Raw genomic sequence first — 20,346 nt, 5'->3', positions numbered from 1 at the left:
TATGAATCACTAATAAAATACTATATAATACTAACGACACTGAGCACAATTTATTCAAGCAGACAATTTATTCAAGCAATGAGACAATTTATTCAAGCAGTGCAATCAGTTCTTACATTTTGCATTGTGCATTAGTACAAACACAGATTTATGGATGATAAAACTGCACATTACACAAAATTTGTGAAAATAAATTCAATAATCATACTTCTCAACAATTCTTTGTTACAACGTTCATGCATATGCCTCAAGATAAGGGTTTAAACTGATATAAGACATCATAATACATGCAAAAATTAATATTTTAGACTTACATTGTCAACTATAGTTGGATCACATTCTGGATGCGATAACAAAAGTTTAACTATTTCCAAATGTCCATGCTCAGCTGCACACATAAGAGCAGTAGATCCATCTTTGTCTTGTAAATTTACTTCAGCACCAACATCTAGCAACATTTTCACTATCTCTTTCTTACCATGGCTTACTGCTAGCATGAGTGCAGTTTGTCCATTCTAAAAGGGGGAGGAAAGAAGAGATTTAAAGTAAACTGATACAGAAATAATTTTCAGTTAACTCATTAACGCTGCTAATATTCAGTTCACAATAAGGTAATTCCACATATACCCTATATACTCAAATCACACATTCACTGCAAGTACCAAGTTGCAGAGTAATAAATACATACTTCATTACAAAGTTAACATTTTTCTGCTGTTTTAAAATCTTTTCAGCTGACGCACTCAAAAGAAATGTAAAATATTTTACTGTAAGGTAATACTGGTATTCGTCTAATTAGCCAATCCATGCATTTTGACTAATTAACTAGACAATCAAAATCTTCATAAAATCAAAGCACCATTAGTGGTAATATTTTAAGCATATTGCTTCCCACTGCATTACACAGAAAAACATAATTACATAAAGTTAACTGGTAATAACTGACCATATAATGTAATCTCATAAAAAAAGGATATTTAATGCCTATAATAATGATGCAATATACTTCAGTCAGCAACTGAACATGCAATATTCAATAACTGGGGCCACAGTTCAGCAAACAGAATCACAAATGAATAGAAGCTTTGAGAAATGCCAGTTTGATGTTAATTGATGATAGCAGCAGAACAAAAGATTTAGTACATGACATTGTTATCTCTTAAATAAGGTAAAAAAAAAAAAATTCATTACAGGTATTACCCACATATCCAGATGAGTAAGTGCTGCATTATCTGACCGAAAATGGGTTCACATAAACAGCTTGTCACAATATCCTAATCAATAAAAATTCAAGTTAATAAAATTTTAAAGAAACTGCTTTTCTGCAAAATAACACCTTCTGGTCTAACAACATGGTGCTCCAGGGAAGTTATTGCACATTTATGTAAACTCTACTGCCTGATCATTAATGGCTTATAAATAGCAATAAGATTTGTCCGTTTCCAGCTGCCTATTGCAACTAATCAAAATAATGAAACAGTTAAAAGATGACAATTTAAAAATGCTGCAAATACAGTACAAAGTCCGTAATCCGGACTCGACGGGACTTCGGCGATTCCAGCTTAGGTTTTTTCCGGATTATAGATCATCAATCTAAATCTGGTAAGATGGCATGCAGAAATTATACAATTAAAAATATGAAACCGTAATTTATGAAATAAAGAGCAATTATAATCTAAAGACTATTAAATAATTTACAGAAAAAAGCTTAATATTTATTTGTTTACTTTATTAAGCATTTCTTTCAATGTAAGTTGTTTAAGTCGTTTCGTTTTTTGTGCTAATACTTTTTCTTTAATTCTATAAACAGACATAATTTCTTGTTCAGTTACAAAATTCCACTGTTCAAATCCTGTAATTGCTGGGTCAAGAATACCGACTTGTCAATTAAAATCTTTTCGTTTTCAATAACCTCACTGTCACGTTCTTCACTATTGGTATGGGTAATTTTCTGAATCTAGAACCATACTACAGATTTTGCCGTCTGTTGACTGATGATTGGGGCATTGTCATTGCAATTAAAAACTTCTGTTATATCATCTTCATTTATTACTGCTTCTCCACATTTCTTTACAAAATCCATTAACTAGAAAATTTCACCTCTAGTTTACGATATCCGAAAACCTTCAAATTCGTGGCTATCATCTTCATTATCCTCACCAGGAAATATGGTAGCTGGCCATAAATTATACCAAGCATTTTTTAACGTATCTGGAGACACATCCTTCCACAATCTTGCGATGCTCCACACAGCAGATTTTATGCTAAAATATTTCAAAAATTCTTGAATAGTCTTGCCATTGTTCAAGAAATTTAACACAGATTTTAAAAATGCTACTTTACATTTGCATTTCAGCATGTGCACTATTTCCATATCCATAGGCTGAATGATAGACGTACAATTTGGAGGGAAGAATAATATGGATGCATTATCTTTCACAAAACTGTAAGTGAAGTATATGCCAAACAGTTGTGAACAATCAGAACTAGTTTTGAGTCATCAGGTAAACCAGCCGAATTCAAATGTCGTCGAGCCTCGGGTATAAAATGATTTTCAAACCAATCATTCATCAACGGTTGTGTCATCCATGCTCTTTTATTTCCATGATATATAACGGGGAAAATTATTACTCCTTTAAATGCTCGAGGTTGTGCATGTTTTCCGATTACGAAAAGTCTGCCCTTGTGCGTTCCTGCAGCATTTGCACACATTAAAATTGTTAGTCTCGCTTTGGAATCTTTGACACCAGTTGGAGCCTTTTCTGTAGAAGTTGCCAAGGTATTTCGCGGTACATATTGCCAGAAAAGACCAGTTTCATCAGCACTGTAAATTTGTTCTGGAGATAATTGTTCACTAGTAATGAGTTCAATCATCTGCTAATTGTTCAGCAGCTTCAGTATCAACTGAAGCTCTTTCACCTGAAATTTTTAATTGTCTTATACTATAGCAATTTTTAAATTTGGTAACTCGAATATGTGCCTGTCGAATATGTGCATTCAGTGTTTAAGTTCATTTCTTCACGAAATATTTTGGCTTGAGCCATTGGCATTGGACCTGTCAAAGGCACGCCCTTGCTGTCTGACCCCTTCAATCATTACTTTGTCATGATCGTCCCAATTAGCATAACAAATCCTTTTTTGTTATTCATTGCAAGTGCAATGTCGGAATCCACAAAAAGTTCAAAAAGTTCCTATTTCTTTTTGCTTATGTCATATACAGTTGACTTTCTAATGTCATACTCCTCGCATAATTTTGAGATGGATATATATGGCTTTATCCATTTTTTGAAGCAATGCCACTTTTTGTTTGATGGACATCGAAACATGCTTTCACTTTGTAGATCCCTTGGCAGCTCCAGAGTTGGAAACTCTTTTTGACATAATTGATAGTTCAAGCTTAATTTTTTTAAAGTTGCTCTAACAGTCTGCAAAAGATAATAAGCCAGATCCAATTAGAAGATTACGGAACAGCGCAATCTGCAACATTAACTGAAATGCCTTAGAATCAGTAAAAATAATTTTAGCCTAGCTTATACCGTCCGTTATACATTAAACGCGCATGCGTAAATCATACAAAAAAATGTTTGTGGCTTTGAGGTCCAGATTATAGATCATTCTGGATAATGGACATCCGGATAACGGGCTTTGTACTGTATAAACCACTGTCATGTTTTGAACAGCAGATTGTGCAGTGATAAGTAAGATAAGTGGAACAAATACTTCTGACCATCTAACTGAACCTAACTGAAACCAAATCTAAGTTACTTCTTTGCTAAAAAGTAGCACACAAAAAGTTTAAAACTAGTGAATCCACTATGAGATCATGTTTCTGTTGCAATATAAATATGAATAATTTAAACAACATTTAAGAAGCTGTTCCCAAATTTCAATTTCAATTTTTTTCTAGAACACTGCTAGGAAATATTAAATTTTTACAAAATGCCCATTTTTCTACAATCACATATCGATATTAAAAATGGCCAACTGTAATTCTCAAGAGAGGAACTGTATATGAGTGTGATACGTAACTTCCAGTTTGCTATATACTGAAAAGAATTGCATACTGCAGTAGAAAGCCTGAAATCCGGATAGCGATCTAATAATTGGACCTCTGGACCATCAACAATTGAAAAAAAAAATTTTTTTTTTTCAAACAGGAAGAAAGAATTAGATTCTAAGAGTGGTATCTGCCTTAAGTATATGCTTAATGCTTCACATATTCATAATACAAATTTTTTCATCATAAAGCTTGTGGAGGGTCCTGATTCTTCATTTCACTTCAGCCTTAAATAACACACCTCTATGTTAAAGAAACACAATCATTTATTGGCACAAATCTGTATGACAAAAAATTTGGCTTTGTACTCCCGTTTTTGCTCGATATAATTTCAAACCCAAACATTCTGCCAAAGTTCATCACTGATTTTACACCTATTAATTAGCTTATATCTCTGATGCAAACCTGGTGAAGCATTTTTTATCATTGTTTGCTACACCACATGACTATCAAATCATGGCAGCTAGAGCAATGACTCATGCAGTGATATCTGGAACATTTTTTAAATATTAGTAATTGAATATCAAACAGCACAGTCACCTTTTATGTTCACATTATGCTTGATGATGATTATAGATTTCAGCCAACTGAGCTGCAAAGTGCTCAGTGGAGAATAGCACAGGCTCCAGAAGTCTGTGCATAAGGAACTATCCCTATCGAATGAAAATTGAAATTTTTAAATTACTTAATGCTTAATGCAATTGACATGGAGAAATTTAACAGACATTTCTTTCCATATGTAAAAAATTTATTTTGTAAATGATATTCATAGGCCAAAAAATTGCCTTTAGTGCTGCTTGAATTAAGAATCCCTGACTTGTTATTCAGATAAGCCTTAAATATATGTGGGAAATAGATTTACATATAATAAATAACTAATCTTCTGGCTCTGTTATTCAGATAAACCTTACGAATTTATTTATTCGGGACTCAGACAAGCCTTAAGCATACACGAGAGATTTACATATAATAAATAACTAATATAATAAGTAACTATCATTCTGACTCGACTTCCTCAATGCATGTCAGGAACAAGACAAAATTTAACAGAACTATATGTCTCTATTCCCCAATGTCATGATACATCCCCAACAGTGTACAGCGAAGTATTAAGCTATGCTAAAACGAGACAGTACTGACACCGAGGACTTTAATTTCAATTTATATAGCAAACTGTGCTATTAACTTTCTAATTTGATCCAGCATCTTATTTTTTGCTGGCCATTATTATTACAGCAGTCTTACAAAAATTAAAGTTTGAACTATGGATTCGAAAATACAAAGTAGCTTTATGCTAAATTTTCTGAGGAGTGCCAAAGCCATTCAAGAACTTTTGAAATATTTTATCATAAAATTTGCTGTATGGAGCAATTCAAGGTCAAGAAGGGATGTGTCTGCAAATATTTTTTTAAATGGTTGTTACAATTTATGGCCAGTTACCAAATTTCATTCGAGATGATGATGACAGCCACGAATTTGAAAGTTTTTGGATATGTGAAATTTTCCAATTAATGGAATTTCTAATTAATGAAAAATGTGGAGAGGTGGTAATAAATGAAGATGATATAATAGAAATTTTCCATTGTAATGACAATGCCCTAACCATCAATCAACTAAAACATGGCATAATCTGCAGTATAATTCTAAACCCTTATTACCAATAATGAAAAAAGTGACAAAGGTTGTTAAGAACAAACAAACAAACAAACAAAAAATTAAATTGATAATTTAGCGGAAATGTCCAACATAGCAGTTACGGGAGTTGAACAATGGAATTGTATAACTGAAAAGAACTTATATCTGTATGACATTTAAAAGAAAGTATTAGAACATGAAACAAAACAAATTAACTTATATAGACAGAAATGTTTGCAAAAGCAAACAAATATATATATTGAGCTTTTTTTTTTTTTTTTTTTTTTTTTTTTGGTAAAGTTCAATTCCCTTTAGGTCACAAATGCTTCATTATTTTTTAGATAACTATTTCATATTTTTAATTTTATAATTTCTATATGTCATCTTACTAGCTTTAAACTGATGATATAAAATCTGGAAAATTTCAAAATCCAGGACAGCCAAAGTCATTATACTGGATTTTGTATATATTTCAAATTCCTGTGCTGCACCTATCTAAAAGAAGTTAACATCAACAAAAGAGAACTACTTACACAGGACTGGTACAACATATTAAATATCATACAAATACTATCTACTAAAATTTATTTTATTGTGAGATAGATATCATGCTGTAAATTAATCAGGCATTTGAGAAGGGAAAAAAAATGTTTTTTCCATCTTACTTCAGGTAATCCTAGAAATGACAGGTGCGTGAGTGCCAACCATGCCCAATTATTATATCCCATAATCCTTTTGTTCCTCATTATTATTAAGCTTTTGTAAATCCTTGTTTGGAAAACCATGCAATCTTCGAACCGATAAGGGAGGTGAATATACCAGCAAGAAAATGGAGGAATTTCTATCGGATAACGGCATCAAACACCAATTAACTGTTCCTTTTTCACCTAAGCCTTACTGAGATGACCATGTGCCTGCTGTCTCAAGGCTGACTTTCAAACAAATTCTGGGGTGAAGCTGTCAACAAAGCAAATTACATCCAGAACTGCCTTCCAAACAGAGCTTGTGATGAGACTCCCTATGAATTATAGAGCAGAATAATAATCTAGCTCATATGAAAAAATTTGGTTGCACAGCCTATGCATATGTACATAAGAAAAACCACTGAAGACATTGAAAAATGAACAAACTGAAGAAAAACACAAAATTGTATCCGAAGAAGAGCCAAGACAATCGGAAAGGACAACGAAAGGTGAACACCTCCAGAACGTTTAGGATTCTTAACAAACACAATCAAAACCATACCTGTGAATTTTCAAGACTTACATAAATTGAATTCCGAAGAAAAGGAAAAGTGGTTACTCACAGTTGATGAAGAAATCAATTCTGAAGAAAAGGAAAAGTGGTTACTCGCAGTTGATGACGAAATCAATGCATTATCCCGAAATAAAACTTGGGGATTAGTTGACTTCCTGTAGGAAAGAAACCTATTTGCTGTTGATGGATTTATAATCTGAAAGAAAACGAAGATGGAACAGTCATTTGTTACAAGGTGCGACTAGTCACAAAAGGTTATAGTCCAAAATGCAGAACTGACTACGATCATACCTTTGCACCAGTAGTTCAACCAGTACCTTTCTTGCTATTGCAGCATATGGTAAAATGCACATGAGGCATGTAGATGTCATTACAGCATTTCTAAATGGAAATTTAGAAGAAGTAATATACATGGAACAGTCGGAAGGCAAAGTTCAACCAGGACAAGAAGAAAAGGTTTGCAAACTGAAAAAAGCTGCTATAGCATGGAATAAAAGAGACGAAGAAGTATGAAAGAACAGCAACTTTTTGCAGAGTACGGCAGACCCATACTTGTTTCTAAAGAAAGATGAAAAAGACATAATGATTATTGTCTACGTTGACGATATTCTTATAGCACGCAAAAGCAAAGAAAAAATCAAAAGGCTAATCAAACCTCTCAACGAATTCTTCGAAGCAAAAGATTCAGGAGAAATCAGAAACTACTTAGAAATCAACATCAAAAGAGATGAAAACAAGTTCCTTTTGAGCCAAAAATCAAAAATAGAAAAATTGAAGAAGATATTTTGTCCAGATGTCCACAAACCATCTTACACACCAATGGATACTTCTTATCCAAAGGATGAAGATGTCTCTCCACCACTGGACAAATATAGGCAAGCCATTGGAGCCTTACTGTACATAGCCACTGCAACCAGACTGGATATTACAATCCACTAAGCAGGAAAAATGAATCTTCAAATGAAAAGGACTGGAAAGCAGTTATAAGAGTAATCCAATACCTGAACTTTACAAAGGACCTTTACCTGAAAATTGACTCTGATTGCCCAAACCAAAATTTTTAAATTAAGAAGTGAGCTAAATCTGATTTCCAACATTTCCCAAATACATGATTAAAGGAGAGATTGTTGTAAATTTATGAGGCATTTGAAAAGAAAAAAAAAATTTGTTTCTAAATCACTTCTGGTAACCCTTAGAAATGCCAACGTGCATGCACGCCAATCACGCCCAATTATTATATCCCATAATCCTTTTGTTCCTTATTATTAAGCCTTCATGTGTGCCTGTATGACACGTTAATGTATCTACTGTTTTATATTATTTTAGTTACAGCTGAATAAATGTGACTTGTGTTTAAATACGCATCCAATTATTAATGGATATATCCCTCATAATAAGCTTCATTTCGGAGACTCGGCAGTGTTGCTGGTTGCATGAAAGTTAAGCTAATTTTGCTTGCTTATTCTTCATATCATTACTTCTCAATAACAACACATCCAATGTACAATTATATCCATTCATGAAAATGAAATTTAACAGTTCTGACTTACAAACATTTACAGTATCAACTGATTACTTTAACATATAATAGAATTCATAATAGCTGTCATCAGCATCATTACAGTTTTCAATGTTGCATTTAAAAATTGGTCTATGAATAGTGAATATATGAAAAAAAAATTCAGCTAATAATGTTACAGAAGGGAAAAAGAGATAGTTTGTATACACTAAAGGTTTCTAACTTCTTATTTACAGCTAAAACATATATTGTTGAACAACTGAAGCCATATTTAGTTTTGCACCATCAGAAATATATAAACAATTTACTTTATGGAAGGAGGAGAAAGCACAAAAATATTTAGAATAACAGCAATTAGATGTAAGAAAGTAAATAAATTAGCAAGTTTATGGTCTAATCAATGAAATAAGTATACATACTGATTAGTCTTCCCTCCCCAATAGGTGGAAAGACAAACACAAGAAGTTAGAAAAAAGATTAAGTTGAAAGATATACAATGATTGATATTGATTATTGATATGACATTATACAATAATGAAAAAGGAGATTTTGAAAAATGCTAAAACAATTGCTCTCTAATGAAAGGAAAATATATAACCAATGCCACTACTGAGAGGGGGGTGAAAGTAAGTTGAATCTTTGAATATAAGCAACAAAAGAAAAGACGGGAAAAAAAATTACATATTTTTTGTAATAGAAAACGCATGAGGGAAACCTATACTCACTAGTTAAAAAGAGTTCTGAATTATACTTAAACAAGAAAATTTTAAATAATGATTACAATTTCCAAGAATGCACAGCAATGGATGAATATCAATTTTCTCTTTTCTGAAAGTAATTTATTACTTAACTTATTCACTCTAATGTTACTTAGAGTGAAATTTTAAAGCTAGTCTTTTTTAAGTGATAAGTCACACTAATAAAGGAAATGATAATGCCTTCTGAAATACACATAATGAATATTATCTTTGAGGACCAAAATGCAAACTTTATCAGCAGATTAAAAACAGTATTTGAAAGTTGAACTAGAGATAAATTTGTAATTTTGAACTAGCATTATTTGTCAAAAGTGCACTAACCTATCTTTTATTATCTTTACAAAGAAATTCATCCATACGATATAATGGTGTGTTTAAAATAAAATCAAAAACTACTTAAATACCTTTTAAAACCACCAAATTAATAAAATATATGCTTAGAAAATATCTACTGACTTCCAAACACCTAATTTAAAGTTAAATGGTTTAGTGTTTAAGTCTGATTAAGCAGCAAAATTATTTTTAAATAATAAGAAATATTAGAGAATTTTAAGTTTTCCTCTTTTATATCTCCAGTTTATTTCCGCTTCTCTCTCTCAAAAGGTAATTGACTAATATCCTAAAAAGAGTTGCCAAAGAATTAATATGCAAAATTCCAGTAGACATATTAGCACTTCTTGACATAACAAACACTAGCCTGAATTTTGATGGAACAAAATAAATAACTCTACTGAAAACACTAAACAATAATGCAGCTTTAAAATGTCTTAGAAAATACATCGCTAAAAGCTAAGGCAAAAATGGCACTTTGTCTGCATTAATTATCTGATTACTTAACTGCTTGCCTGATTATCCCGAGTTATCTCGGGTTCGTATATATCGCAGTTAATTATTATCCCGAGAAAACTCGGGCGATGCACAATTTGTTAGTACGATTTCTTTTATCACGGTTTTACTCGGTCTTGAAGAAATGAAAGGAAATATTTAGCTTTGACTGGCAGTTTGCCAAATTTTGTTGATTGCGCGGTTGTTTTGGAGGGACTGGTTGTGTGTTTCCCTATTGTATAGTATACGTTGGCTTGTGGATTAGTAATGTATAAAGAAGGATGCATGCGTTGGAAAAAAATAAAATAATGGCGATGATGGAAGATAGCGAAAACGATGATTTTTCAGATAGTAATTATGAAAAGGTTGGGAAAACAATTTTTAAAAAAAAATCAAATCCAACGAGACAGTGTACTCTGTGCTCCCGTGAAAGAGATTCCAGCGGTAAGCCAGTAAGGAAAGAGACCAGATACCAGTGTAGAACGTCAGGCATCACTCTGTATTGTTCCTTGTTTCAAAAACTATCAAAGATTAATATTTAACTTTTTTTCATTTGCCCGAGATAACTCGGGATAGTAAACTAATATTAAAAATAAATGCTTTTACACCTTCAAAAAATTAAAATTCAACTTAAAACTCACATATTTTGAATTGTTTCGTTTTGTTGTATTTAATAATAAAATAAAAAACTGTGAGGATTTTTTGCAATTTTTTGCAAAAAAATTTGTAAGGGAAGCAGTTAACAAACAAGCCCCCCCCCAAATTTCTTTTTTATTTTATTTTTTTATTTTTTATTTTTTTTTTAATCTAGACAGTTTTGAGATTAGGTCAATTAATGCTAATTTTATAAATTATTGGAAATAAATCCATGAGATATTTGAAAGAATACTTCTGACAGTAAGAGTTTTGACATATGATAAATCTCCAGCTAGAAGATGTGATTTTAAGCCATAGTAATATAACAACTCATATCAGCATGCATTGCCCATGATCATTCTAAGAAATTTCTGTCTGCACCAGCTGTTTCTCAATTAAACACTAATTTTACTTAAACATACAGAGGTAACTATATAATTACTTATGATATTAGAATAACTCATAGAATACATACAGTTTCAGAAGCAGATGTGCATTCAATAATGGCAAAATACATAATGAATGTCTGTCTCAGAAGATATATGTTCAAAATAAGATTTTCAAAGAAAAACTGTTTCTTATATGAGAAAAAACATGAAAACACCCATGCAGCCAGACAGTCAAATACAGGAAGCAGGGCCTGATTTAACACAGAGGTGAATGGAGCACATGGCATATACATTCATTTCTAAGGAAACCTCTAAACCCTCCTAAAGTAAATAAAAATTGTATGTAATTATTTCGATTCTAGGTTTTAAAAATATGAAATAAGAGAAAGGAAAAAAGTGTTTAAGTTTGGATTTTAATGTCTTTTTTCGAAAATCTGATACTGAAGCTTTATGGTACCATCATACTGAACGCGAATTCCAGGTAAATTCAGGTACTAATACTAAACCATTATGGTATAATTACTAAAAATACCCACTTCTTCGATGATCATGGCACAAAGAGCAGCATTGCACAAGTGTTCTTTTTGGACATGGAGAGACTCAGTAGTAAAATGATTTTCCTTTCCTACTTGTTTTTATTACCAAGGAAGGATTTTGTTAGGCAAAGCTTTCTTATACTTTGATCAAATCCTCTTCTGCATATATTAGTGAAGATTTATTAAGCAAAAATTCATTCATATACCGAAGACTCCTGCACTGAATATAGTCTATTTCTAAAATTATATGCCTTCTTAAGATTATTCAACAAGAATGATATAAGAATAATAAATCCCTACACTCTAAGTTACATTGTAACACCAATCAAACAGGAAACAATCCAATGAAATTCACAACTGAAATAATTATAATCAGAATAAGATAATTTTGGACTACCCTTCTAGAATCTTCCATATCTGCTAGAAAACATTTTCATGCAAGAATGAAGACAAAAATAACTCATTATAAAAAATAACCAATATACATGCATCAATCAATGATCCATGAGAACTATAAATCTTGATCATTCTTCAGTTGCTTTAATGTTAAAAGTAAAAAAATAAGCTACACTTAAATTCAGCATGCTAACATAACTTTTGTAAACTGGTATGACAGCATATTTACATTACAACTTCTACTTGTAATGGTAATAATTCTTGTAAATGTTTATTCTATTGGTTTTGTAATTATTAAATAATAAATGGCTTTGACAGGTTATGGGCCCACTGCATTTTATAGATAATTTTTAATACTGTATTAACAACAGAGATTATAATTCAGCACTTATTCATAATTCTACATATTTGAAAATGGCTGATTCTAAAGCTCAAATAAATAAATTTGAAGGTGCTAGCAACTTCTCTAAAATATAAGCTGAATTCTATAACTAACAGATCATATATTTCCAAAATCTTCAGATGGAAATGCTGGAAAAATAGTTGCAAGGCGATCTGATAATGCTATAGCAACACCTTTGACTCATAGTTCTTTAAACTAAATGGGGGAGAGGGGACTTTTAAAAATGTGAGAGTTGGTCATTTCTGCAAAGAATGTCTTATAATGATTGAATGACCAAACAATGAATACTTTTCTTCTTCAAAAATTCATAAATGTTCGGTGATTATTGCAATTAATAGAATCTTGTAGGCAGATTCCTGGGTATGTGCCTCTGGTGCTTAACAGAAAGATAACAAACAAGCAATATTTTTTCATAATTCAACTACTTTGATACTCTTGCAGATATTACATTGGCTTATATGAGCACAAAAATAATTTGGTATAAGCGGAATCTTTATTGAGATGTATGTATGTGTGTGTGTGTGTGTGTGTGTGTGTGTGTGCACATGTGTATGAAAAAACTATCCAGCTTATTTACAAAATGCTTGGTATATTCCTGATATCAGGCATAATTCATTTTGTGTGCGTTGAGTTGAATATAACTTTTAAGTAACAAGGGATGACCAAAATATTAAATTTATACAAGATAGAAAACTTGTAGATATAGCTAATTATTGGATGGGATGTAGCTAATATAAATGTGTGTTGCTACACCAAGATATCTAGTTGGTAGAGCTTCAGCACTTGAAACAATGCAATAATGGCACAAATGCCTAGACCAACAAAATGAAAGGCATTTAAAACAATTATGTATGGCAGAAGTATCAAAGTAAACCAAACAATAAGCAGTGACTTTTTGGGTGACTGAGCCACTTAGGTTATGCCAGTATAAATCACAAGTAATGGATGAAATGATCCATACAGATGAAAATGATCCCACATGTGTAAACTCATTTCCTGGTGCCCTTTACTAGTTGCTTCAAACATAAATATTCAAAATACCATCAAATATTTCTCTAAAATGAAAGCATGATTAAGTTCTTCCCCAGATATGCTGTTGAATAAAGCATCTACAGTAGGCTGATAAGTGAAACGTTTTCACTGTGATCATGGTCACAAAATCAGTTGTGCTGAAATCAAGAAAATCCTTACCAATTAAGAAATAACTTCATGCTTAACTAACAGCAGAACAAAAATGTTATTCAGAATGAAAACAAACGATACTATACCTGCTTATTTAATGCCTACTGTTAGTAAGTTACCAAATCACTGTGGATCAATGCATGTGAAAGAACAATATACATTTTAAATTGTACTCATTCTATACCAAGTCAAAGTGAGAGTGCTTTTGAGCTTTGGATTTGTCAATCATTGCCTTCTTTAAACCACTTTTACGGAACTTGGTATGCTAAAGCAATTCCCTCACAAATTTCACATAAAAAAGTATTGGTGGTCATATGTTACATGAATAATAAAGATTTATATCAGAAATGTATTTCATCATTGCATAAAGTAATTAAATTTCATAAAGTTTATTTTAAATCTGAATATATCTGCACAATGGCTAATGTTACTGCAGTAAATGACTGAAGCTATAAACTACATCACTAAATAAATCCTCACATCAAGAGGAAGTGTGTCTAGATATCTCAAAGCAGCAAATGATTTTGTACTTGTGATGACTTTTGTGCTCTTGATGAGAAAAATTCTCTGAATGTTGTTATATATGCAGAAGCTACTGCATTAGATGAAAAAGGAATGTGGCTTCTCACTATGGAGATTAGATATTTGCTCTAGATGAAAATGAGACCAAGACTTTGTAAACCTGAAAAGGATAAAGGCAAGCCAATTTTGCTGCAAAACAATGTCATTTGAGTTAAGGTAGTAATGACAATTTACTTTAAAATGAAATTTCTTATTGTGAAGCAGTTGGTTGCTTAATATATTTAATGACTAATACGTCTAAATATCTTTTCTTCAGATACATGTCCTACAAAATAACTGAAATATCTCACAGAACCTGAATGGACAAAAGCAATTCAAGTATCTTCTATTATACATGGTCTGAGGATCACTGACCTGAATTTTAAGGCATTCACTGATGCTTACTTTGCCAGAGATTTAAAAAACCAATATTCAACTAATGGTATTACTGCAGCCTCGCAGATGAAACTTTCTCTTACGCTCTTTAAAGATCACTAGCAATTTCCAGAACGAAAGCAGTTACTGCTATTTAACCCTTTGACGCGCGGTGGTCGTGCCCTGAAACCACCAATTTTCGAATTTTTTTTCTCCTCTTCTTTCCAAAATTTTTGAGTCAAAATTGATTGATTACTGACCTTTTACCTTTAAATAACACAAAAATGAGTGCAGAATCATACATGTTTTAGGTCTTAGTACTTCAAATCGGATGTCTTTTAAAATTCGTTTTCAATGAGACAAAATAACTTCCATTTATTAGTATAAAAAACTTTAACTTTCAAAAGTTATTCATCGCACATCATGATTTCTATCATAAACAATGAAAAAAAGGAATAATTAAACTGCATATATAAAACACCCCTCTATATGTATGGCATTTGCTTTGTGGTTTCAGGGCGCGACCACTTCTCTACACTGTCAAAAAAAATTGTTCTTTGAAATTCAAAAAAAAAAAAAAAAAAAATACACCGAGTCTGTTTTTTTATCCTTATTTTACTGAGTTTTTTTTATCCATTTAGCCAAACGTCATTATGTAGGTACTTATATTTTCACTGCAACAAAAAAAATTACATAAATGTTTATTTTTTTAATTTTTTCTGACTATTTACTATGTAAAAAATTATATATAGTGCAATTCTTACATACACTTTTTTTTTAAAATTCGTAAATTTCGTCATTTATTGAAAACGCACACGGAGAAAGGTAATTTCCCCCCCCCACTACCTCAGTAAGTTTCAAAGTCCTAGACGTGCGGTGGTTTCATTGTGCGACCACCACACACAGAACAATGGGCAAGAGTAATTTTTTTTAATTCATACATTCTTTGTCTCTATGATCATAATATTCAATTTCTAGAGTTTTTTGTTAAAAAAATATAAAAATAATATCATGCACGTCAAAGGGTTAAGGTACCAAAGGAATAATTTGGTTACAGTGAGATGTAAATGGCATTGCTGGAAACTGCATATATAAAACTTCCATTGATAACGCAAGCGGGAAACTTGCCAAAATCCTAGAATTCTACAAATGATCAAAACACATCGAAATACATTATCATTTTGTAATAGAATGGCATCTTAAAAGTCTGCAACTGCAGAAATCAGTAATAAATGTGAGTGGCTGATAGCAATAGTGGTAACTAATGGCAGGATTACATGTCAAAATGTTGTAAAATCCTACTGGCTTACAATGTAGCTTAGGAAGAAGAGTTGAAGAAAATACCCTAAAATAGGCTAGATTGTGATTAAGTATTCTGTATAACATTTGTAAACTTATATGATTATGTGAAGAATGAACTACTTCTCATAACTTCTACTCATAATGGCAATGTTGTTTGTAACTGTCATTTCCTTTACTGCTGTAATTCAACAATAAAAGCTTATAACAGGTGTGGGGAATTCTTCCCAGATGGGATTTCATAGTCTCAAGGGGGATATAGTCAACTTGCTGTTCAGTAGTTAGTTTGTTTATGAAAATAAAAAAGCGACTTCTATCTAAATTTTGGTACTTATCCATTTTTTGTTTAATTAATAAAAGACATTAAAAATAATCTTAAAATAAATATATATATATATATATATGTATTTTATAAGTTTTGGAACTTGGAGTTGGGGGGGGGGTTCCAGCAGTGATGAAAAGGGTGGATGGCACAAAAAGGTTGAAAACGTTTGGTTTATAGTTGAATGAAAATGCAAATGTTTTTAACCAAAGTGCCCTAATTTTTACAATGTCAAACATCCACTAAGGTTACCTGCCTCAAAACTGAATTGTTTTACCAAGATAACCATAATGCAATAAAAATAATTATACAGCTAAACCTCATAAAAATATATACACAGATTTCAATTTTGAAATTGGAAGGGAATGAACTTCCAGCAGTGGTGAAAGGGTGCATGGTGTAAAAAAGGTTGAGAATCCTTGGCATGTAGTCTAATTAAAATGCAGATGCTTTTAACTAAAATGTCCCACTTTAACAATGTTAAACATCCACTAAGGTTACCTGCCTCAGAACTGAATTGCTGTTTCCCAATAACCATACTGCAATTAAAAATAATTATACAATGATATTAGTAAAATGGAGCATAACCCATTTTGTATAATTAAATTCTACCTTGTTTTATGTAGTTATACTTTTTCTCCTGTGAAATGCACCGACACAGTTTATTTAATTCTTGGATGTTTTAACTGGAAGTGAAGCTATCATCATTTATAATATGTTTTCTAATGTTTTCTTTCTATAATATGTTTTCAAGTACTCACAAGCAATCTACATTACTGACTTCCAGATGTTTAGAAGTAAAAAAACTTTAAAAAAAAATATCCAAAAAGCTATGCCAATACTAGAAGAAAACTAACCTGAGTGGCCTTTATATTGATATCTCCAATGCTGAAAAGTCTCTGCACAACATAATGGTGAGCATCATTTCTCATATCTGCTAAAGCAACCAACATTATGCTTGTATAACCAGCCTAAATAAAGATAAATATGCACTCATAATAACAGAATAAAACAGTTTCTTTAAATGAAAATTTTCCTTACTTCCAAATTTTAGTAAAAATATGAAGAATGTAATTAATAGGTGAAGAAATTTTACCAAGTTCCCTGCAAAATTATTCAACATTTTGTAGAAGATAAAAGTATTTGATAGTTTAAAATTAAAGATTTAAGATCCATAACACTAAAAAATTTACTGCTATATCAATTAATCTCTAAACTTACGAAGTAAAAGCTAATACATGGAATGTTAAAAAATTTACTGCTATATCAATTAATTTCAAACTTAATAAGTAAAAGCTAATATAGTACAAAGTCTGTAATCCGGATGTCCATAATCCGGAATGATCTATAATCCTGATCTCAAAGCTAAAAGCTCTATGTGCACAATGCATTTACGCATGCGCATAATGCGTTTACGCATGCACGTTTAATGTATAACGGACGGTATAAGTTAGGCTAACATTATCTAAGGCATTTCAGTTAATGTTGCAGATTGCGCTGTTCTTTAGTCTTCTAATTGGATCTGGCTTATTATTTTTTTCAGACTGTTAGAACAATTTTATAAAAATTAAGCTTGAACTTTCGATTACGTCAAAAAGAATTTCCAATTTTGGAACTGCCAAAGGATATACAAAGCGAAAGCATGTTTCGATGTCCATTAACCACTTACGCTAAAAAGACGTGACATGCAGGTCGAGAGGCTTTTATCTCAAACTGCGAGCTACGTGAACACCTCGTCGATGAGCATTTATCGCAAGAATTAAAATAACATGGTGCAAACGTCACCTAACAACGAGATTGTTTATTTCTCGAGTTACAGCTCTGGAATGCACTCGCAGACGCTTAGCAGCGTAAATGAGACACTTTACCGCTTCTTATATTGTAGCGCACGGCACTACAACCGTGAAGTTTAGTCGTAGCGCAAGTGGTTAAACAAAAAGTGGAATTGCTGCAAAAAATGGATAAAGGCCTATCCGTCTCAAAATTATGTAAGAAGTATGGCATTGGAAAGTCCAACTATATATGACACAAGAAAAAGGAACTTTTTGAATTTTTTGTGGAAGCATCTTAAACAATTTACATTGAAAGAAATGTTTAATAAAGTAAACAAATAAATATTAAGCTTTTTTTTTTTGTAAATTTTGATACCCTTTAGATCATAATTGTTCTTTATTTCATAAATTATGATTTCATATTTTTAATTGTATAATTTCTGCAAACCCCTAATTCAGAATCGCCGAAGTCCTGACGAGTCCGGATTATGGACTTTGTACTGTACATGGAATATGTAAGAAACAGCATTTAAGTAAAACACTTAAAATGCATTTACATGTTTAAAATTAAAACCTTACATGTTTAAATAGTTTCTAATAAACAAAAATAGACTTTAGTAAAAATATTCCCAGTAAAAAAATTGAATACCTTATTTTTTTTGTTAACATCACAGACTTTAGAATCAATTAAAATGCTCACAACATCAAAATTCCCATATGAAACAGCATAATGAAGTGCAGTATTTCCCTAAAATTTAAAATTCATCAAAATATCACACATACACTATTGGAATAAATAAACACAAATAATGTTTTAAGTATATCCTGTATAGGAACTTAATATTATATTCACTTAATTGCCTTTAGTTCATTCTAGGTTAACTTAAAATGTAATTATGCAGAAATCTTCTATGCTAAACAATCTATAGGGTGTAATAAAAGGTACTAGGCTGTTTAAAATTGTATACAAAATTATCAATTTGTCATATAAAGATGTGGTTTGTACCAAAATACATGTCATGATTTTGGACTTTTTTTTGGCAGGGTGCAGTTGAGAATTTTATTTTACCGTAGCACAAAAAATAATTATACGCGAATGACACTGCCTTTAAAAGAAACCACCTGCACCAGACCAACTTTCTATCCCAGTTTATGTTTATGTACTTTATTGATCAATTATATGCAAGTTCATTTGTTAATAAAGCACTGCTGGCGAAATTCTTCCACTTCAGCATATCAGCTGCTTCAATATATTTACATTTGTTTTACAACAGATTTCTGAGAACAAAAAAAGGGGGGAGAATTACCCACACCCAATGACTGTAACAGTGCTACAACTCTTATGTACCATTTCACCCAAACTGGGGTTATTAATACCTTTGGAATATGGGCAAAAGACAGTCTTTCATGAACTGTGCTATGTTATGCACATAAGTTAACTAACTATAATGCAAATAGCATCCGTCATTATTGGCTCATTTTTTTAAAACAGCCTGTTACCAAAAGTAGCTGAAAACCACTTCATAAAAAAAGAATGCTACCTGAAAATTTCATGCAAAAGCATAGTACCATGTTTGCAAGAACAGAACCTCAGAGTTTATCAATTTTAAGCAAGATGGTGCTGCTCATAAAGCAGTTTCCTATGACGTAGTTCTTTATTACGGCAGAGTAAGAAGTTAGTCATGTTCTACTGCCTGGCGTCATTAGTACCTGGATTTGATTTGTACATCTTTTTTTATGGCAGCATATGGAGCATAGGCGAAAATCAGCAATTTATCATCCCTTACAAAATTGAAAGTTTCTGTCTACTTGAAGACAATTACTTCTACTATATATGCATGTTCAAAACATCAAGGAATGATCTAACCACTTGCTTGCAGAATAAGATTATTTTTGGTGATGACAGCCATACTGAACACGATAGTATGAAAGACTGCATAATGAAGCAACTGTACAGCATTTATAAAAATCTCATTTAGTGAAATATCACGTGAAAGTGCAATGAAAGCAATCAATCAATCAATAATTGAATTATCAATGAAAGCAATGCTGCACATAGTGCACCACCATTTATCAATGGGATTTTGAACTAAATTTTTTAATGTTTAAAAAACATTTTGAATTCAAGACATGAATTTTGATACAAACTGCATCCTGAATACAGTACATTAGGTTGATTTCAATATGGCAAAACATATAAGGACTACATGCCTAAGGGAAGGAATATCTTTTTGAAGGAAACTGGCTCATATTTATATTTTATGTTGCACATGGAGAAAATCATGAAAACCAACCATACAGCCAACCCCTTCACTGTTACCAAATCTGGGTTGACCTCCCAGTACAGAGTGGTCCTAAACACTCAGCCACTGGTGGTGACATCTCAAGTGAGAGGGGGGGGAAACTAGTGACTTTTGGTTTATG

General features: G+C 31.8%; 1 protein-coding gene across 1 annotated transcript in view; it reads right to left on the bottom strand.

Annotated features, from left to right (window-relative positions):
* Nucleotides 1-20,346, bottom strand: part of LOC118186738 (uncharacterized) — a 71,450-nt gene that overhangs the window by 10,021 nt on the left and 41,083 nt on the right. The window contains exons 9-11 of the mRNA XM_085808589.1: nucleotides 18,572-18,670; nucleotides 17,008-17,121; nucleotides 315-515 (exon numbers count right to left, since the gene is read on the bottom strand). Of these exons, the coding sequence (XP_085664715.1) occupies nucleotides 315-515; nucleotides 17,008-17,121; nucleotides 18,572-18,670 (414 nt within the window). The remainder of the gene's footprint in view (nucleotides 1-314; nucleotides 516-17,007; nucleotides 17,122-18,571; nucleotides 18,671-20,346) is intronic.

Source organism: Stegodyphus dumicola, chromosome X1 (genome assembly GCF_044657685.1).
Source record: "Stegodyphus dumicola isolate Sdum_Otavi_A_Nest chromosome X1, ASM4465768v1".
In the NCBI taxonomy this organism is placed as follows: domain Eukaryota; kingdom Metazoa; phylum Arthropoda; class Arachnida; order Araneae; family Eresidae; genus Stegodyphus; species Stegodyphus dumicola.
This window is presented reverse-complemented; position numbering and strand designations above follow the sequence as displayed.